This window comes from Suncus etruscus, chromosome 1 (genome assembly GCF_024139225.1).
Source record: "Suncus etruscus isolate mSunEtr1 chromosome 1, mSunEtr1.pri.cur, whole genome shotgun sequence".
NCBI classification, from domain to species: domain Eukaryota; kingdom Metazoa; phylum Chordata; class Mammalia; order Eulipotyphla; family Soricidae; genus Suncus; species Suncus etruscus.
In genome coordinates this window covers 144633244-144654647 of record NC_064848.1, presented here as the reverse complement: position 1 = coordinate 144654647, position 21404 = coordinate 144633244, and the positions used below count along the sequence as shown (strand labels likewise).

The following is a 21404-nucleotide window of genomic DNA, read 5'->3' as shown; positions in this document are numbered from 1 at the left end:
GGCAGAATGGGGGCTTGGCTGCTCTCTCCTCTGGACATGGTCAGCTTTTTGCTATGTGAGCTGGTGTACCCATGGTCTTTTTATGGCTCAGTTTACATCTTGTTTGTGAAAAGAGGGAGTCTATGGAAATGGCCTAGTTTGAATAGAACCTTGTACTCTTAAAATACCTTTAAGTTAGTTTTCCTGTAACATTACAGAATATACCAAAATTGTTTTTTTGTGCTTTAGAACTTTGGATGATGGTTTATTTTATTTTTGTACTTTAGGTAACATCAATATTAACATTTGTGTTTTTTTTTAACCCCGTCCCCAACATTTGTGGTTTTGATAAAGCTATTGCACCCCCCAAACCACTAACATCCCATTACCCTCCATCAATGTCTTCTATTATTTCTCTTCATTCTCTCTCTCTCTCTCTCTCTCTCTCTCTCTCTCTCTCTCTCTCTCTCTCTCTCTCTCTCTCTCTCTCTCTCTCTCTCTCTTTTTTTTTTTTGTTTTTTTGCGTCACACCCGGCAGTGCTCAGTGGTTACTCCTGGCTCTAAGCTCAGAAATCGCTCCTAGCAGGCTTGAGGGACCATATGGGATGCTGGGATTCAAACCAACGTCCTTTTGCATACAAGGCAAACACCCTACCTCTATGCTATCTCTCCAGCCCCCTTTTCTTTTTCCTTTTTTTTAAAAAGTATATTTTATTTAAACACCTTGATTACATACATGATTGTGTTTGGGTTTCAGTCATGTTAAGAACACCACCCATCACCAGTGCAACGTTCCCATCACCAATGTCCCAAATTTCCCTCCTCCCCACCCGACCCCCGCCTGTACTCTAGACAGGCTTTCCATTTCCCTTATACATTCTCATTATTAGGACAGTTCAAAATGTAGTTATTTCTCTAACTAAACTCATCACTCTTTGTGGTGAGCTTCCTGAGGTGAGCTGGAACTTCCAGCTCTTTTCTCTTTTGTGTCTGAAAATGATTATTGCAAGAATGTCTTTTATTTTTCTTAAACTGATAGATGAGTGAGACCATTCTGCGTTTCTCTCTCTCTCTCTCTCTCTCTCTCTCTCTCTCTCTCTCTGACTTATTTCACTCAGCATAATAGATTCTGTGTACATCCATGTATAGGAAAATTTCATGACTTCATCTCTCCTGACAGCTGCATAATATTCCATTGTGTATATGTACCACAGTTTCTTTAGCCATTCATCTGTTGAAGGGCATCTTGATTGTTTCCAGAGTCTTGCTATGGTAAATAGTGCTGCAATGAATATAGGTGTAAGGAAGGGGTTTTTGTATTGTATTTTTGTGTTCCTAGGGTATATTCCTAGGAGTGGTATAGCTGGATCGTATGGGAGCTTCATTTCCAGTTTTTGGAGGAATCTCCATATCGCTTTCCATAAAGGTTGAACTAGACGGCATTCCCACCAGCAGTGGATAAGAGTTCCTTTCTCTCCACATCCCCGCCAATATTGTTTATTCTTATTGTTTGTGATGTGTGCCATTCTCTGTGGTGTGAGGTGGTACCTCATAGTTGTTTTGATTTGCATCTCCCTGATGATTAGTGATGTGGAGCATTTTCTCATGTGTCTTTTGGGCATTTGTATTTCTTCTTTGTCAAAGTGTCTGTCCATTTCTTCTCCCCATTTTTTGATGGGATTAGATGTTTTTTTCTTGTAAATTTCTGTCAGTGCCTTGTATATTCTGGAGATTAGCCCCTTATCTGATGGATATTGGGTGAATAGTTTCTCCCACTCAGTGGGTGGCTCTTCCAGCCCCCTTTTCATTTTCTCTTATACCCTAAACAACTGCTAGGTAATCTCCATTTTGTAGTCTAAGGCCAAGGGGTTAACATCATTCAATATTTTGTATTCTTTTCAAATGAGTAAGATCACCTGACATTTCTGCTTTTCCTTCTTAGTTTGCTTAACATACTGCCTTCCAGTTCCTCCTTGCAAATCTTGCAAACAGCAAGATTTAATTTTTTCTTAACACATAGTATTCTTGTATTGTGTAGACATGCCACAGCCGCTATACTCATTCACCTACTAATGAACAGTTGATTATTTCCATATGCTTGCTATTGAGCTAAGTTCTACAGTGAATGGGGACATGCAGGTACTTTTTTGAGTGTTTTCGTATTGGGGTCTGATGAAAAAGTGGAATTGCTGGATTATATGGGAGCTCTATTGTTTTTTGTTTTTTGTTGTTGTTTTTTTTTTTTTTTGAGAACTCTCCCTACAATTTTTTATAGATGCTGAACCAGACAACATTCCCATGAACAGTGGAAGAGGGAGGGTTACTTTGTTCACATCCTTGCCAATACTGCTTGCTTCCAGTCTTGTGTACATATGCATTCTCACGGATGTGAGATAAAATTTCATTGTCATTTGATTTGCATTTCCCTACTAATAAATGATTAATGCCTTTTAATATGCTCACTAGCCATTTATATCTTTTTCTGGGAAGCATCTATTCATCTTCTCTCTCATTTTTGGGTGGGGTTATTTTATTGTTGAATTTTGTATTTTACATCTCTTGAATATTAGTTTAATTTGATGTATGGTGTATGAATATTTTCTTTCTTTAGTTAGGGTGTTGTATGTTGGTTTGGTTTGGTTTTTAGATAGTACCCACTGTGTTATATGTTCCTTGGTTATTTTCTTGTTCTGAGTTTCTTTTGCCCTTTCAATCGGATAGTCACATCAGTCTGTCTTGCTGTCTGTCTTTGCCATTGGAGTCAAATGATTGAAAATACCTCTGAGGTCTAGATCTTAGAGTTTCGCCCTTTTTTCTCCCTCATTATATTTTGTGGTTTCCAGTCTTATATTAAGATCTTTAATCCTTTTGAATATATTTAGTGTATGGTGTGAGATAGAAATTTAGCTCCAGTTTTTGCATGTGGCCATTCAGCACTGTTTGATGAAAAGGTCTCCCTTGTTTTACTTTATTCATCCATTTCCTTTGTTATCAACTAGATACTGAGAATCTGCCTTTTTTTTTTTTTTTTATTGTGACCGATGTGAATTACAAGTCTTTCACAGTTACATTTAAGGTACATAGTGACAGTGAATTAGGGCCATTCCCACCACCAGTGTCGTCCTCCCTCTATCATAGTTCCCATCATGCATCCCATACCTCCTCCCTTTGTCCCCTGGACTGGTCTCCTTTGTATATAGCTTGTTGTAGATTGGGTATCTTGGAGAATTTGTCTCGTTTGAGGACTACGTAGTTTTGATTTTTTATAGCTTATATAGTGTACTTTTTATTGTTGTTGTTTTTGGTCCACACCTGCTTGTGCTTAGGGAATCACACCTGATGGGCTTGGGGACTTATGGGATGCCATGCATTGATCCTGTGTGCAAAGCACGTGCCCTACCCACTATATTGTTACTCATGTCCAATGTAATATACACTTTAAACTCAGAAAATGATACTTTCTATCTGTTTTTCTTTGGTGGTTTTTAGTTTCAGCGTAACAATAAACTATAATAAGTGCCCCCAGTTTTTTTTTTTTTAATTTGGGGGTCATACTGAGTGGTGCTCAGGGCTTAATCCTGACTCTGCTTATAAATCACTCATGATTCCTTGAGGGACCATATACAGTGTCATGACCAAAAATGTTTTGAAAAACTAATGTGTTTACCATTTAACTTTTGTTAAATAAACCATTTTAAGCAATTGAATGATTCGCAAAGGGGGATATAGCATATTACCATATAGCCATAATATGAAATTTAGTGGTGATTATATGTACACAGTTATTCAATGCTAACTTTTATGTTTATATTTTATGCTTAAAGCCATATCCAGAAGACCCAGCAGTTTATAAACCACTCTCCCAGGAAGAACTGCAAAGGATAAAGAATGAGAAAAAGCAGAAACAAAATGAAAGAAAACAGAAAATATCAGAAAATCGCAAACATTTGGCTAGTGTACGTGTTGTGCAAAAAAACCTCGTCTTTGTTGTAGGTCTGTCTCAGCGCCTCGCAGACCCAGAAGTAAGACATCTTTTTTTCCCTCAACTTTACATATTTCTCTACTTGTTAATCTTATTTGGAAATAACAGCTTTCTTTGCCCAACCACCGAATTCCTTTTAAAATACTAAAAATTAGTGAGAATATGATAAAAATGAGCTCTTAATAATTGCTGAGAAACCAGAGACCTGTTTTGATCTTAGGCAGGTGTCTTAATCTTCTTTGGCCTCATTTTCTTTAGTTATAAAACTAGACAGTTGAACTAGATTTTTGGAGTCCTCTTTAGAACTAATACATGGAAAATTGTATAATGGTTCTATTTTGCTAATGTGTGATATGATCACTCTGTTTTCCTCCCCATCCACTAGTTTATAAAGAGTTGATGTTGCAGTTATAGGAATTCACTAGAAATTTAATTTGTATTTTTACAGAATTTTGTCCAATTTTTTTATAGAGCAGTTACAGAGCTATTGTGGTGCATCGTTTTCATTTAAGCCAATTTGAGAGAATGCTTGAGAATTTAGAATTTAATGAAGTGAAAGATGGACCAGGTTCTTTGTCATTCATTTGAGGCAGGGGTGTCTTAACCTTTTTATTACTCTTTGCTCTCTGGCACTATTTATTTTAAAATAGTTTTGAGCTCATTGCCTTCCTGGATGCTGTGGGATGCACAGTTACTGACTATCAATTCATTTTTAAAACTTTGGGGCCACACCCAGAGAATGCTTAATGCTTATTTCTGGTTTTGCACTCAGAAATTACTTCTGGCTGGCTAGCAAAACCATATGCAACGCCAGAGATCAAACACAGGTTATCTGTGTGTAAGGTAAACATCCTACCTTTTGTACTATTACTCTGACCCAGATAGCTGCTGATTTTTAATTTCTAATATCAGGAGAAAGTGATGATGTTTATGGGAAAGCAGATAGAAAATCAAGGCAGATAGTGATTAACAAGAGTGTTTATAGTAGTAGGAGAGAGCTAGAATTGGGACTCTGTATTGAGGTCTTGAAGTGTAGAGCTTATTATGGTATGTGTCAGAGGGAATATTAGAGTGAATATGATTAGGTAGGTGGGACTCTTTGTAGTGGATTAAGTGAACTAAAGGCCCTATAAAGAGAAAATTAAATAATCTAAAAGTAAAAAGTTATGTGAAAGTTAATTCAGGAGAATTAAAAATTTCTATTGATAACGAGTTTAATACATATTGAAGCTATGAAAAACGCCAAGAACAAGGGAGAAGAAAGTCAGGGAGATCCCACCAAGAAGCCTCTGTCATTGGCAGTAAACATGGAGGTAACTCAAGATGTAACCAAAATATTGGTCCAGTGATATTGGTTTTAGTGTTTTACATATTCTTTTTTGTTTGTTTTTGGGTCACACCCAGCAGTGCTCAGGGGTTACTCCTGGCTCTATTCTCAGAAATCGCTCCTGGCAGGCTCAGGGGACCATATGGGATGCCGGGTTTCGAACCTCTGTCCTTCTATATGCAAGGCAAACACCCTACCTCTATGCTATCTCTCTGGCCCCGTGTTTTATATATTCTTTAAAAGTCCATGTTCTTTCCAAAAGCCAATAAGGATGTGTATAGAATTTATACAAGATCTCATCAGAAAGATTTTAAGGAAAGGGGCTGGAGTGATATAGCATAGCAATTAGGGCATACAGCCAACCCAGATTTGATCCCTGAAATCCCATATGTTCCCCTGAGCCTAGAGCTGGGCATGACACCAAACCAAACAAGGATTTTAAGAAGTCTGGAGCAATAATAAAATGGATAAAGGTTTTGACTTGACACAACTTACCTGAATTGAAGCCTCAGCACCCTTTATGGTTCCCTGAACTTGTGAAGAGTGACCCCTGATTGCTTACCCAGGAAGGATTAAGCCTTGAGCACAGCCAGATGTGACCCCAAAAGCAAAAAAATACAAATTAGGTGTGTGTGGGATGGGTTCGGGTTGGGAATCACTAGATACTCACTTTGTACCTGAGAGATGATATAGCAGGTCAAGCTCTTTTCTTGCATGTGACCAACCTGAGTTGGATCTTTGTACTCATATAGTCCCTTGAGCCCACCGAAGTGATCCCATAGCTTCTCTAGGTGTGGCCCCAAAGCAAAACTCATAGAAACAAAAACAGAAACAAAATAGATTTTTAAGGAAAGAGTTCATTTTAGCCTTTACTTAACCTCAGTACGTTTTTCCTTTCTCGAAAGCTCCCAGGCACTCAAAATCCCAATAACTCCATTATCATTTCCTAAAAAAACTTGCACTAACTAATCTTTCAGCTTTAGCTTTTTTCTTATGAAAATTAGAGGGGGGCGGAGAGGGGAGAGAGAGACACACACAGAGAGAGAACTTCTTGCCATTGGAAGAGTTTGATAGCTGAATAATTGGTTATTTTATATTGGTTACTTTTTTGTGGTGGGGGGGGATTTGGGCTACACCTGGTGGTGCTCAGGGGTTACTCCTGGCTCTGCACTCAGAAATCACTCCTGGCAGGCTTGGGGGACCTTATGGGATGCCAGGAACTGAATCCCGGTCTGTCCTGTGCAAGGCAAATGCCCTACTGCTATGCTCTCTCTCTGACCCAATACATTGCTTACTTTTTAAAGTAATCTGAATCATATTGCTCCTGCTAATCTTAATGATTTTTATTTATGAAACTACTAGTCCAGGAAAAATATTAAGTATTTCATAATTTTGTTTCTACTCTTTTTTTGTTTATTTGTTTTTGGGCTACACTCCCAGCTTTGCTTGAGTGCCAATCCTGCCTCTGTGCCAGGGGTTGTTCCTATTGATGCCTAGGCATCCTGAACCTGGAACTGAATCCAGGTCTCCTACCTACAATGTGAACTTTCTTCAGCCTCTTAATTTGTGTATATATCTCTGATATACAAAATAATTTTCATATGTCAGGCCAATATAGAATGTCAGTATATTGGAAGATAAACTAATCATAAATAATTATTATAGATACTGATCACTTTTTAAGTTCAAAGTTTCTGTCATAGATACTGACCACTTCTAAGTAACCTAATGTATTCCTTCTATAAGTTAACTCTTGAATACTGACCTTGTTTTGACTGCTTTGTTGTTGGAGAGCAGTGTAGCCACTACCCTTCATAGGCTTGTAGACTAATGAGAAAGAGTTTAAGCATTTCTTATCATTTTAAATAAGAAACGGAGGCACAAAGAACTTGAATCTCTTGCTTATGTTCATTCAGCTAATCATAGCTGAGCTAGGACTAGAAAAAAAATTCAGGTTTTGAAACCCCTCTTTCAGTGTATTTTGTATACTGTTATTATTAGACTATTTATCATTTATCTTTCATCTCCTTACCAAGTTCTTGTTTTTCTCTGTAGTATCCATACACACTTGACTGTTCTCAAAGAAAATAGAAATTTGGGCCCGGAGAGATAGCACAGTGGCGTTTGCCTTGCAAGCAGCCGACCCAGGACCAAAGGTGGTTGGTTCGAATCCCGGTGTCCCATATGGTCCCCCGTGCCTGCCAGGAGCTATTTCTGAGCAGACAGCCAGGAGTAAACTCCTGAGCACCGCCGGATGTGGCCCAAAATCCAAAAAAAAAAAAAAAAAAAATTTTTTTTTTATATATTAGATCTGCTATTAGAGATTACTGGTTTTCTATATTAATTAATTTCTATATTAATATTTAATACTGGTTCACTGTATTATAAATGAATGGGATTAAATTTTACAGATCAGGTAGTAATGGACAGAATGTTCTGCTTATGCTTCATATTTTTACTAGAGTACTATATGCTAGTTGACTTACATTTAGACAGAATTTGTCGTATTTAGCTGTAGACAGTTTGATTTTTTTCTGTACCTGATGGACCATTTCTTACCAATTTCAGTTTATTAATACATTGAGGCCCACCATATTTAATATCCATGCAGTTGGTGCTCACTTAAACTTTATATTAAGCATTTATTAGCACTATATGTAACACTAAGCATACAGCAATGAACAAAGAACAGTCTGTTTATTTACATACATGTTTATATGAGAAGTATACTCTAAAGACAGCATTTGTCCTTGTTAAGGCGAGGGAGGGAGGGTTATGAGTCCTCTGTTACCTTTGGGGTACTGTGCTTTGGCATAGGAACTATATAGATGTTCTGAAAGAATGAGATTGGTTTGCAAGTTATTTGCATGGCTGGAAGATTAGAACGCATTGATGAGAGATGATGGTAAGGTAAGTGGCCACAGATCATTCAGGCTTCAAAACTGTACTAAGGCTGGCACTTCATCTTAAAGGTAGTGGAAATCTATTGAGTTTTCTTAAGAACAGAGTGACATGGCTAGAATTTGTGATTTGCAAATACAGTTCTGGCAGCAATGTGACAAGTCAGCCTAATTATAGAAACCCACATTGCTTTGAAAGTGGTGTACCACGTAGTAGCTAGACTTACTTTCTTTTTTTCTTCGGTTTTGGGGCCACACCTGGCTGTGTACAGGTGCTACTCCTGACAGGCTCAGGGGACCATATGGAATGCCAGGGATTGAACCTGGGTCCATCCCAGTTCCAGAGTGTACAAGGCAAAAGCTCTGCCACTGTGCTATCACTTGGCCCCGGCCAGAAATTTTTTTTTTTGGAGAAAAAGTGTGAAACATTTTACTTCATATTATACACACATTTTACAAAAAAGGCAGAAATATTTCAGGTAACACTGCATGATATGAAAGAGCCTTGGTCTGGAGGACCCTGAAAAATCAATGCTCAGCTGCCTTCATGTGGTCTTCTTCATGGCAGCTTGTGTCATGCTGAAGAGATAAGCTTCATAGATTATATTTAAGAAGTTGTCGTCGTTCTGAATGAGGTACAGCAGAGCTTCTTGAAGTTGGCACTTGGTAAGGGAGCTGCTGCTGGGGACTGGGCTCTGCAGAGGCAGCAGGAGGCCGATGGGAGCAGCCATTGGTTCATCACTCCCCAGGGGCAAGAGCCTATTGTGTCTCTTCTTCAGGGGAATGGAGGTGGTCTGTGTGAACACCAGGGGGGACATGAGCAGTGGAGCTGCTGCCGAAGCAGGGATGCACTGGGGTGAAATGACTTGCATGCGACAGGGAGAGGGGAAAATTATTTCTATAAGCTATCACCAGCCTTATCAGGACAGTACCCATTTAAAAAACCCTGCTATTTTAGGGTTGGAAGGAGTATAGAGGTCAACATGCTTACCTTGTATGTGATTTACCTGGATTCAACCCCCAGCACCACTTATGGTCCCTGAGCACCACCGAGTATGGAAAAAAAGCAACGAAAAGCCATTAATATTACAACCCTTTGACTACTACTACTACTACTACTACTACTACTACTACTACTACTACTACTACTACTACTACTTCTTCTTCTTCTTCTTCTTCTTCTTCTTCTTCTTCTTCTTCTTCTTCTTCTTCTTCTTCTTCTTCTTCTTCTTCTTCTTCTTCTTCTTCCTCTTCCTCTTCCTCCTCTTCCTCCTCTTCCTCCTCTTCCTCCTCCTCCTCCTCCTCCTCCTCCTCCTCCTCCTCCTCCTCCTCCTCCTCCTTCCTTTTTTTTTTTTTTTTTTTGTTTTTGTTTTTTCGGTCACACCCGGCAGTGCTCGGGGGTTACTCCTGGCTCTATGCTCAGAAATGGCTCCCGGCAGGCTCGGGGGACCATATGTGATGCTGGGATTCGAACCGCCATCCTTCTACGTGCAAGGCAAACACCTTACTTCATGCTGTCTCCCCAACCCCATGAAGTTACGTCTTAATATAATCTGTCTACTTATATAATTTGCAAGTGAGGTGATATAAAAGGAAAGTGTGCAGGGGCCGGAGTGATAGCACAACAGTAGAGCATTTGCCTTGTATGTGGCCTATCCAGGACAGGCCCAGGTTCAATTCCCAGCATCCTCTATGGTACCCCGAGCCTGCCAGGAGTAGTTTCGGAATGCAGGAATAACCCCAGAGCGCCACTGGGTATGGCCCAAAAACAAAAATAAAAGCGAAGTACGCAAAGCTTTTTTCTACATGCAGAAGTTTTGATTTTGCTGCTCAAGATATAAATGACTACAGGCCGTTAGCATTATTATTACTTGAAAGCTTATTCAACTTTTAGGCTTGAGTCATCAATTGGATCAAAATCTGTATTTTTCAGTAGATCTTCTGGTGATTTGCTTTCACACCTGAGTTTGTAGAGCATTGTTTTTTCACTAAATGGGATGCTTTTTTTTTTTTTCAGTGAGAAGCTGTCATTTTACAAATACAGATTGTTACAGGTGTATCTGTTGCCGATTTGGGTAACATGAAATACCAATGCCGTTACTTTTTTGTAACGACACTTAGTAAAATTTTAAACAACAGACTTGTAGACTTCCTTAATTACATATTGTTTGCTTTTCTGTGAATTCTGTATATTTTAGAACTGTGGAAAAATTTATGTGTTTATATATAATATGAAGTTTGTTTCTGGGACCACCTGTTTCTAAGCAGGCTTCCCAGCCACATGAAGTTCTCCTTAGATATTTGAAAGCTATACAGGATGAGTCTCAGGTGTGCAGGGCTAACCTGAGCTTTGTAAGATCTTCAGTTCCTTCCTCTAATTAAAGCTCAAAAGTTCCCCCACAATACTCTTGTTTTTAGTGGGAGAAGGAGAGGAAGCCACACCCAATTATATGTAGGGCTTGCTTCTGGCTCTGTGTTCAGGGATCTCTTGGCTGGTGCCAGGATTGATCCTAGGTCAGCTGCATTCAAGGCAGGTATATTGCTCCAAGTCTCCAAATGCTTTTTTTGAACAGTTTTTATTGGGAACTATTGCCTTGACTCATGTCATTTGAGATGCTGACACAGCATAATCTCTACCTTTAAGCAGTTCTTTTGGCTTTGAGGCTCTTTTCTGAGTTGATAAGGATCCAAGTAGGAACAAGCTTTCTGGACAAAACGTTTTGTATAAAATGTATCGGTCAGATTAGTCCATACTAATGTAAATTTTACTGTAGGCGATGCTAAATTAATGCTTACAGTGATAATAAAGTAAAGTAGCTGACACATTGTGAAGGGAAATAACCACCAAGAAGTAGCTAGATAGAAGAAGAAGAATAGATAATCTGTTTCTAAAGTGTTTTGTTTTTTCTCTTATCTCACATGATTATTATAAGAAAAAGATGAGGGGGGACGGAGAGATAGGATGGAGGTAAGGCATTTGCCTTGCCTGCAGAAAGCTTGTGGGTCGAATCCCAGCATCCCATATGGTCCCCTGAGCCTGCCACGAGCTATTTCTGAGCGTAGAGCTAGGAGTAACCCCTGAGCGTTGCCGGGTGTGACCCAAAAACCAAAACCAAAACCAAAAAAAAAAAAAGATGAGGGAGTTGGGAGAAACACAATAGCAGGCAACTGAGAAATGGCAAAATTGACATAAAGAAACTGTGTGTGGGGTGTGGCATGGATGTGTGCACGTGTTTGCATAAATACTAATGAATCATAAGACATCGACAATTGAGAGGCACTTTATTGTAGTTGAGTATAACAATTTTAATGTCAAGTGTACATATAGTAGATTAATAATTATTTTTACTTATGTCTATTCTTTAGTTTGATTCTTGTCTTTAGTATAATTTCACATTGTTTTGGAATAATTTTCTTATATGCATCATTGATAATAAAAATATGGTCAAGCTCTTTGATCTGGGGCCAGAGCGATAGCAAAGTGGATAGGGCATTTAATTTGCACTTAGCCAACCCAGATTCAATCCTCAGCATCCTTTATGGTCCTCCAAGTCTGCCAGGAAATAATTTCTGAGTACAGAGCCAGGAGTAACCTCTGAGCACTGCTGGGTATGGCCCCAAAAACAAAAATAAAAATAAAGCAAACTTTTTTATTTGTTTTGTATTTAACAGGGAAAGGTCCCAAAGATTATTGGTGCATAGTATATAATTACAAACTTAGTGAGTTTCTTTTCTGTTCAATGAGTTAATAAGGATAGTTTTAAAACTTCTGATCATTTCCCATAGGTTAATCATAGAAATTGTAATTAGGGAGCAGTCATATATTTAGAAGCTTAAAAAAATTACAATTATTCTTTCACTAAAAAGGGTTGTAAATGTTCCCATTATAAGAACAAAGTTGATGAAAATGGGGACAGTTTATACCTTATTTCTTCTTCTCTTATAGGTTTTAAAACGACCAGAATATTTTGGGAAGTTTGGTAAAATACATAAAGTTGTCATCAATAATAGCACATCATATGCAGGCTCACAGGTAACTAATTTTAGGGATTTTTGCCTTTCCTGTTACGGTCTGGCCTTGATCTGGGCTGTTCAAAAGGAAGACTTGCTTTCTCTGAGAAAGCTTGAGGGTTTAATATTTAAACAGTGTAGCGACCCCTGTTGGTGGGATGGGGGGAATTTTGGTGCTCTTTGGACCCCTTCAGTACTTAATTTTAGTATTATTTGATATTGTTAATTAATTAATATTGTTAATATTAATAATGAGGGAGATTGTAAAATAGATTTAGTGATGTTTGAAAGGAGGGGGGGAGTTTACTATATTATCAGACAATATAATAGATAATTTACAAGTATTTTCAGGTGTTGGAAACATAGTTCAGCATTTTTATTACATTGATCATTACTGGTAGAATACTTTTACATGTTTCATTTATTTTTGATAAAGCATAACTTGACACCATGGTGTCTTCAGACCTTGGTATTTTTTTTTAAATCTAACTTCTAAAGTTTTATTTATTTATTTATTTATTTATTTATTTATTTATTTATTTATTTATTTATTTATTTATTTATTTATTTAGGAACCTCAATGAGCCTGTTCAGATAACTTAAAACATTTAGTCTTACTTAAAATAAGAAAATTCACTGAGCATGATTTTTTTTAAATGAGCTACTAAAAGGTTTACTCAAGATTACTACTGACAATTATAACTGTTATTATTATTGTAGTAGTAAAGACCTTTATACTTCCCTAGGCAAATTGCAAGAGAGTCTTTTTAAAGTTTTTGCTTAATTTGGAACTAATGACAGTGGGTTTTCACTTTAGGGTCCAAGTGCCAGTGCTTATGTAACCTATATCCGGTCAGAAGATGCTCTCAGAGCCATACAGTGTGTCAACAATGTGGTGGTAGATGGCAGAACACTTAAGGTAATATGGACCTCTTAATTTTTGTGAATTGGGGAGGGATAAGATGCAGTAGGTAGAGAGAGGGCCTAGCATATACATACTATCCTTGAAGGGAGGCTACTTGAAGATTGTCACTTAGGCAGCCATCCTTCCTATAACAGATTGTTTATTGCTGATCTATGGAAGACCCTACTTTACAGCTGGGAACAAACACAAGATTAGGGAAAGTCTTTTAAAATCTTCAGTACCATTGATGCTACTCTTTAGCAAGCAATAATGGTCCTGATTTTTTCTTAAATGTTCAAACATTGGCCAATTCAGATTTGAGTAAAGGATCCCACCAGTAGCTATTTTATGTAAAATAAAAGGATGACATAATTACAAAGAGGAAAATTTGCCTTGTAATATGTTTGAATACTTAGAACATGGAACAGATTTTATATAACTGTGTTCTGTTCTCTAGGGCAGAAGATTTTGATGTTCAAATTCTAGAAACTACAGACAGATCTTTAGTTTTTTCGAATGAGCATCATCTTGTACAAATCCTCTTACTCTACTAGTTTAGGTCTATAGCATTCACAGCCATACTTCCTGTTTTCTTATGTCTATGCCTCATTTTTAGGTGAAGTAAAAAACACTAAACATGGAAATTCTTACTGTGTCCATTCACATTTTGGTATCCCCCCCTCCTTCTTCTTCCTGCAGGCTTCTTTAGGTACAACAAAATATTGCAGTTACTTTTTAAAGAATATGCAGTGTCCAAAACCTGACTGCATGTATCTACATGAATTGGGGGACGAGGCGGCCAGCTTCACAAAAGAGGAAATGCAGGTAGTAAAGTGATGTCAATTACCATGTTTTCAGAAAAGGGAGTAATTTATCTGTAAAATTTTAAATTGCAGAAGCAAAATAGGGTTAAAACCCCCCCACACACACACACTCACACACACACGTGTCACAAGTATCATTTTCTGTATAGTGTTCCCTATTAAGATCATGCCTTAAGTTAGAAAATGCTTGGTTAATGATGGTAAATAGATTTCTTTTCTACAGAACTTCTGAAAAGGGGCCTGAGTAGTGGTGTAGCAGTATAGCATTTGCCTTACACGCTGCTGACCTTGGACAGACCTCAGTTCGATCCCCGAAGTCCCATGTGGTCCTCCAAGCCCGGAAGGATGTTGCCCCCCACCAAAAAAAAAAAACTTCTGAAATGCTTTATGTTTTTTTTATTTTTGGGTCACACCCGGCAGTGCTTGGGTTACTCCTGGCTCTGTGCTCAGAAATTGCTTCTGGCAGGCTCGGGGGACCATATGGGATGCCGGAATTTGAAGCACCGTCTTTCTGCATGCAAGGCAAACGCCCTACCTCCACACCATCTCTCTGGCCCCTGAAATGCTTTTAATTAACTAAAGGAAGCATTTTTTGGAAATGATACTTTAAGGGGGAATGTCAGCAAAAATGAAAGCTAAGTGGGATACTGTAATTATGACTTCCTCTCACCCCTGGCTCCATCTCTACTCTTTACAGAACATACTAGAAAATAATTGTTCTATTAGATATTGCTGATAAGCTAACATGATTTTTTTTTTTTTTTTTTTTTTGGTTTTCGGGTTACATTCGGCAGTGCTTAGGGGTTACTCCTGGCTCTATGCTCAGAAATCGTTCCTGGCAGACTCGGGGGACCATATGGGACGCGGGAATTTGAACAACTGTCCTGCATGCAAGGCAAATGCCTTATTACCTCCATGCTATCTCTCTGGTCCCAACATGATTTTTGATAAGATTTCCTTATGAGTGTTTGAGTCAGCATCCTGTAAAGAGTGTATTGAAAACTTAAAGTTCTGTGTTTGTTTTTACATTTCCTCTTCTGCCTCCTTTTAATTTGTAGTATAAACATGCTTTTACAAGTAAAAGTATTTACCATATGGCATATTAAAGGCGATAATACCAAAGCACAATGGTGCACTTCCCTGTTCTAGGTGAAGACTTCAGATCGTTGCTGTGGGCTTTTGCAGGAATACTTCTCATTTAGAAGGTGGGGGTGGCATTGACTGCTACCTTTCATTCTCCAGGTCAAACTGGAGTTTAGTTAGGGCTCCTTTTAAGAGTAAGTTCTTAAATGACAGGAAATACCACCCTTTTTAAATAAAAACTTGGAGTTACTGTAGGGTAAATCCCATCATATTTCATATTAGAATTTTTTGACTTATGTCTTTATGATGTATTAAAATAAAAATTTTTTTTTTTTGGTTTTTGGGCCACACCCGGTGGTGCTCAGGGGTCACTCCTGGCTGTCTGCTCAGAAATAGCTCCTGGCAGGCATGGGGGACCATATGGACACCGGGATTCGAACCAACCACCTTTGGTCCTGGATCAGCTGCTTGCAAGGCAAACACTGCTGTGCTATCTCTCCGGGCCCAAAATTAAATTATTTTAAGAGGGTGGATGACTTTTTACTTTCCCAGTAAATGTTCTTGATTCCCCCCCCCCCATTATTTTAGATGAAAATTTTATGTATAAAATGTAAGGTTGAACCATTTCAGGTGGTATTTGTTTTTGTTGTTGTTTTTGAACCACACTCGGTGATGTTCAGGGCTTACTTCTAGTTCTACACCCAGAAATTGCTGCTGGAGGACTGGGGGATCATATGGAATGCTGGGTATCTAACCCAGATCAGTTGTGTGGCAAGGCAAGCACCCTACTTGCTATGCTATCACTCCAACTCCCTTCCAAATGAATTTTGAATATTGAAGCTATTTGTACTTTACTCACAAATATAATTGCAGTTTAAGTCCTGAACCCTAGTTAATCTCATATTTAGATATTAGTGAGCCATAACAGAAAAATGTTCCTTGGAACTTATATGTAATGGAGTTTATCCTGCCTTATTAACTGTCTCTGTAGAATCTTTTAACTATTAGCTGACCTTTGGTGGCTAAGGAAAGCCGTACTATGTTCTCAACTATGGATGGAAGAAAGAAGTTTTAAAAATGTTTCTGAGATAAAATTCACACAAAATATAAAACTAATTTTAAATTAAAAGTAAATAGAAATAAACTCACAGTCAACCTGTGTTTTCTTAATATATTAATATTTCATATAGTTGTCTTGAATTTATCTTACTCTTGAGTATAAAATTAGTGCTCAAAGGGGTTGACGAGGCAGTTCTATCCCCTGGCGTCCCATATGGTCCCCCCAAGCCATGGGCAATTTCTGAGTGCTTAGACAGGAGTAACCCCTGAACATCAAACGGGTGTGGCCCAAAAAACCAAAAAAAAAAAAAAATTTACTGCTCAAAGGGCTTTTCTCACTTTAGAAGGAATTTGAACAGCTTACATGGTAAAAATCACATCTTTGTAACTGCATACCTCAAAATTTTGTCTCATGAAATATTTACAGATCTTGTTTAAACAGGCAAGAGATCTGTCAGAACAGGGAACACTGTTATCAGGCAGTATATATTATACAATAGAGCTTTATTAAATAGTAGTATTCTTTCTTTCTATTATTTTTTATTTTGGTTTCCTTATAGACCCTATTTAGCATATTTCTTTAAAGTATTTAGCAGTTTTGAAGGTAAGTTAAAAATCTTATAGTCATGATATATATGAGCCAATAGTATAAAAATGATTTCTGAAGGGGCCAGAGCGGTGGCGCTAAGCCATAAGGCGTCTGCCATGCAAGTGCTAACCTAGGATGGATCGTGGTTCGATCCCCCGGAGTCCCATATGGTCCCCTGAGCCAAGAGCTATTTCTGAGCTCATAGCCAGAAGTAAGCCCTGAGCATCACAAGGTGTGGTCTGAAAACAAAAACAAAACAAAACAAAAAAAATGATTTCTGAGCTGAGGAGATGAATAAAAGGATTCTAGCACATACTTTGCATATGGAAGTCTTTTTCTTTTTTTGGGGGGGGAGGTCACAGCCAGCTCAGAAATCGCCCCTGGCAGGCACAGGGGACCATATGGGATGCTGGGATTCGAACCACCGTCCTTCTGCATGAAAGGCAAACGCCTTACCTCCATGCTATCTCTCTGACCCTGCATATGGAAGTCTTATGTCTGCCCCATGATCCTACATGATCCATTTGTGCCTTCATCCATCCCCAGGGCCTTCCCAAATGAAGATTCAGCATACTTTCACTGTAATTTATTTGTATATGACTAATTTTTTAGTGTTTGCTTAATTTCTCCCATATCATAGATGGCACAGATGAATAACTGCCCAGCTGCAGAGTTCTTTTAATATACAGAAGAAGGGATTGGTAGGCTTTTTCTGTAAAAGACCAGTTAGCAAATGTTTTGGCTTTCTGGGTCATACGGTCTCTGTATGCTACTCAGCTGTTCTTGTAACACAAAAGCAGCCACGGGCAGCATGTGAATGAATGAACAGGCTGTCCCAATAATATACTAAAAACAGCTGACTGCTCATTGCCATCCTCTGGTTTAGAATTTTAAATATATTAATTCTTTTGGTAAAAAAAGGCAATGGAATTTTAACTTAATATCAAGATAAGAACAAACAATATTTTCTTCATGTGTGTCTTTCATTCATTTATCTTTTTTAAAAACAGATTTATATTCAGAAAATTGAAAGATAGCACATAGTAAACAATTCTTGGGACCTAAGAGATAGTACCGCAGTCCTTTGCCTTGGACGTGGCTGACTTGGATTTGATCCCCAATTCCCCATAAGGTCTCCTGTACACACTACAAAGCAGCGCCCCAAGCCCATCAACTGATTCTTACATAAAAGGTGCAGAATTACATTTGATGTGTTCCCTCTAGTTTTTGAGCTACTGAAAAAGTTATTTCAGTGTGTTTTTCTATACATGATAAAGGAGATTCTGAGATACTTTTTTTTTTTTTTTTTTTTTGGCTTTGGTTTTGGGGCCACAACCAGTGGTGCTTAGGACCTACTTCTGGTTCTGCGTTCTAGGAATTAACTCCTGAGGGACCATATGGGACACAAGGGATTGAACCTAGATCAGCTGAGTTCAAGGCAAGCTACTTACTCACTCTACCATTGTTCTGCCCCCTGAAGCACCTTTCTAACATATAAATAGTTTTATTGGAAGAACTGTCTTTGATACAGAAAAAATTATGACATTATTTTCTCAGGTTTCTCAGATCCACAAAAACCCTCACATGTTGTTTTAGGATACTAGTAAAAATTCAGAAAGTAACTCAGTATTTAAGTCAACCATTTTATGAACCCTATTGCAGTTTTAATTTCTTCTTTTAATAGGCGGGTAAACACCAAGAATATGAACAGAAGTTACTTCAAGAATTATATAAATTAAACCCCAATTTTCTTCAATTATCTACGGGTTCAGTTGATAAGAATAAGAACAAAGTAACCCCACTACAGAGGTATGATACGTAAGTACCTGTATTAGAATTATCAAGTCTTATCTTTATATCTGTCTCTTTCCTTTTTTTAATTATTCATGTTTTTCAGGTAGAATCCTTCTTGACATTGTCTGTCATTTCTGCAGAATTGTTCTATAAAGGAAATGTTGAGTCACAATTTCTGGGTCTGAGTTTTTGCTGCTGCTGTTCCCTGGTAATACTTCAGATGAGACTATTTATGGCTTTCTTTTTGCCGGGATTTGCACACTACATGACCCCTTAGATCATCCTTATTGCTGAGAAGGAAATAAAGAAATAATGGTTATTAAGAGACTGATCACCTAACTGAGGTTCCCATTCTAATATAATTAGGAGTGGGGAATACTTTGAAAGAGAAAGTATAGGAATTATCTGAAACATTGTGTTGGGGACTTACATATTCAAGATTAACTAATCTCAGTATCACAAGCATTGTATCCATGTGATACAATAGGAAGTGATTCCACATTCAGAATCTTACTCATTTAGTGGTCAACTTTTTTTTTTGCATATAAAACAGCATGTGTGTCTGTTCAAACAAATTTAGTCTTAAGTACAGTTCTCATCAGATGATGATGATCATCTCTTGAATTGTATTCAGGTATGACTCATCAGAAAATGATGTGATTAATTGAAAAGTAATTTGGAGATTGATTCTTATTATTCCTTAAGTTGGCTGTGTTAGGCATAGTTTATTTTTAATTTGGTAAATTAAATTTTTATTAAACGAAATTATTTAAACAGCTACACTTATTTTATATGGGTTCATATCTTTTCTTAAAAACATGTATTCCTGTTTGTGATATTTTAAAAGTTTGGATGTTACATTCTGTTGTCCAGTGTCTGTTTAGCACTAAAATTTATGGATCATAATATAATGCCTAAATAAGTTATTATAGACCTTTAAAGATTTATTTCAGAATAGTGTTTTCCAAAATATATCTTTTGTATTTATATTCTTTTGTGGGGGTGTTTTGTTTTGGGCCACTCTCAGAAGTAAGCCCTACGAACAACTTTAAAGTAAATGATGCACTCGGAACATTTCTGCTGGCGTGCCAGGCATTGAACCTGAGTTAGCAGCATGCAAGGCAAGTATTCTGCCCTCTGCATTTTATCTCCAGCCTCTTGTATCTAAGTTCTTGATAATTTTTTTTTGTTTTGAAAATAAAGAATATAAAGTCTTTATTTGGGGGGGAGGGGACATACCTGGTGATGCTCAGGGCTTACTCTTGGCTATGCTCTCAGAAATCGCTCCTGGCTTGGGGGACCATATGGGACGCCAGGGGATTGAACCACAGTCGTCCTAGGCAGCACGGGCAAAGCAGATGCCTTACTGCTTGCACCACTGCTTTGGCCCTTATCAAGTCTTTTCAGTTTTAAATATCTCCTGTCAACAGGAGTAGTAAAATCTCTATGAACTCTGAGAAATTTGTTAGTATCAAAGCTAAAATAAAGCCAAGTCCAAAGAAATATGTAGGAATTGATGAACTTTGATCCTTTTCATTGATTTTTTTGTACTTAGTTTTTTTTTAACCCCTGATTGTTATTTTAATAGAAGTTACAGATATGATTATTTACTTCATGGGTTCCCACTTTTGTAATTATTCTTTTTTTTTTCTTTTTTTTTGTGGTTTTTGGGTCACACCCGGCAGTGTTCAGGAGTTATTCCTGGCTCCAGACTCAGAAATTGCTCCTGGCAGGTACGGGGGACCATATGGGACACCGGGATTCGAACTGATGACCTTCTGCATGAAAGGCAAACGCCTTACCTCCATGCTATCTCTCTGGCCCGTATTCTTTATTTTTTGTTGTGGAGCCCTCCCCAGGTGTGCTATGGACCGCAGTGGCTTCTACTAGCAGTCCCATGGAATCTATGTAGCGACAAGGATTAAACTCAAGGCACTATGTATGTTACATGTGTATTTCTCCAGCCCAGCGCACCTTTAGTTTATTCTTTTAGTGTCGTTTTTTTTTTTTTTTTTTTTAAATTTTGGGCCACACCTGGTGGTGCACAGGGGTTACTCCTGGTTATGCGCTCAGGAATCATTCCTGGTGGGCTGAGGGGGACCACCTGGGATCCAAGGGATTGAACCTGGGTCAGTGAACTTGGGTTGGCCGCATGCAAGGCAAATGCCATACCCATTGTGCTATGGCTTTGGCCCCTGTTTTAGTGTCTTGTGTGTGATGTTAGGGAATGAACTCCAGGCCTCTTATGCAAGATGAGCACATCTGAACTATTATCCACGCCACTGCTAGAATAGGATTATTTTAATTACAATAAATAAAAAAACATTTTTTTTTGTTTGTTTTCGGCCATATCTGGGGCCACTCAGGTTACTCCTGGCTCTGTACTCAGAAATCGCTTCTGGCAGGCATGGGGAACCATATGGGATGCTGGGATTTGAACCACTGTTGGTCCTGTGACTGTTGCTTGCAATGCAAATGCCCTATCGCTGTGTTATCTCTCTGGCCCCAAGTCAAAAGTATTTTAATTGTATTTATGGACCTACCAAACAGTGCACTGGAGACCACTCCAGGTGATAGTCAGCTAATCAACATTGACATTTCAGTGCTAAGAACCAGTGAGAGCGTTGCTTGGACCCAGTGGTACAAAGGGCGATATCAGGACTATACCATTTGGTGTTGGGGGGGGGGGGCATATGGTGCCAGGTATTGAACTTGGGGCTTTGTTGAGCTATCTCCCCAGTCTAAGATTATTGTAATAAAAATCTGCTTCATGTGTTTTTAGCATTTATATATGTTGCTTACATTTAAAAAATGCCATTCTAGGGCCCAGAGAGATAGCACAGCGGCGTTTGCCTTGCAAGCAGCCGATCCAGGACCAAAGGTGTTTGGTTCGAATCCTGGTGTCCCATATGGTCCCCCGTGCCTGCCAGGAGCTATTTCTGAGCAGACAGC

At 38.3% G+C, this 21404-nt stretch overlaps 1 protein-coding gene across 7 annotated transcripts in view; it reads left to right on the top strand.

Annotated features, from left to right (window-relative positions):
* The window catches only part of CNOT4 (CCR4-NOT transcription complex subunit 4), a 187204-nt gene that overhangs the window by 104747 nt on the left and 61053 nt on the right, over positions 1-21404 (top strand). For 5 of the 7 annotated variants that reach the window (XM_049774514.1, XM_049774553.1, XM_049774506.1 and 2 more), the window contains exons 3-7: positions 3804-4001; positions 12135-12221; positions 13017-13118; positions 13803-13928; positions 18343-18476. In XM_049774514.1, coding sequence (XP_049630471.1) covers positions 3804-4001; positions 12135-12221; positions 13017-13118; positions 13803-13928; positions 18343-18476 — 647 coding nt within the window. The remainder of the gene's footprint in view (positions 1-3803; positions 4002-12134; positions 12222-13016; positions 13119-13802; positions 13929-18342; positions 18477-21404) is intronic. The other 2 variants (XM_049774522.1, XM_049774546.1) reach the window with 1 other exon arrangement.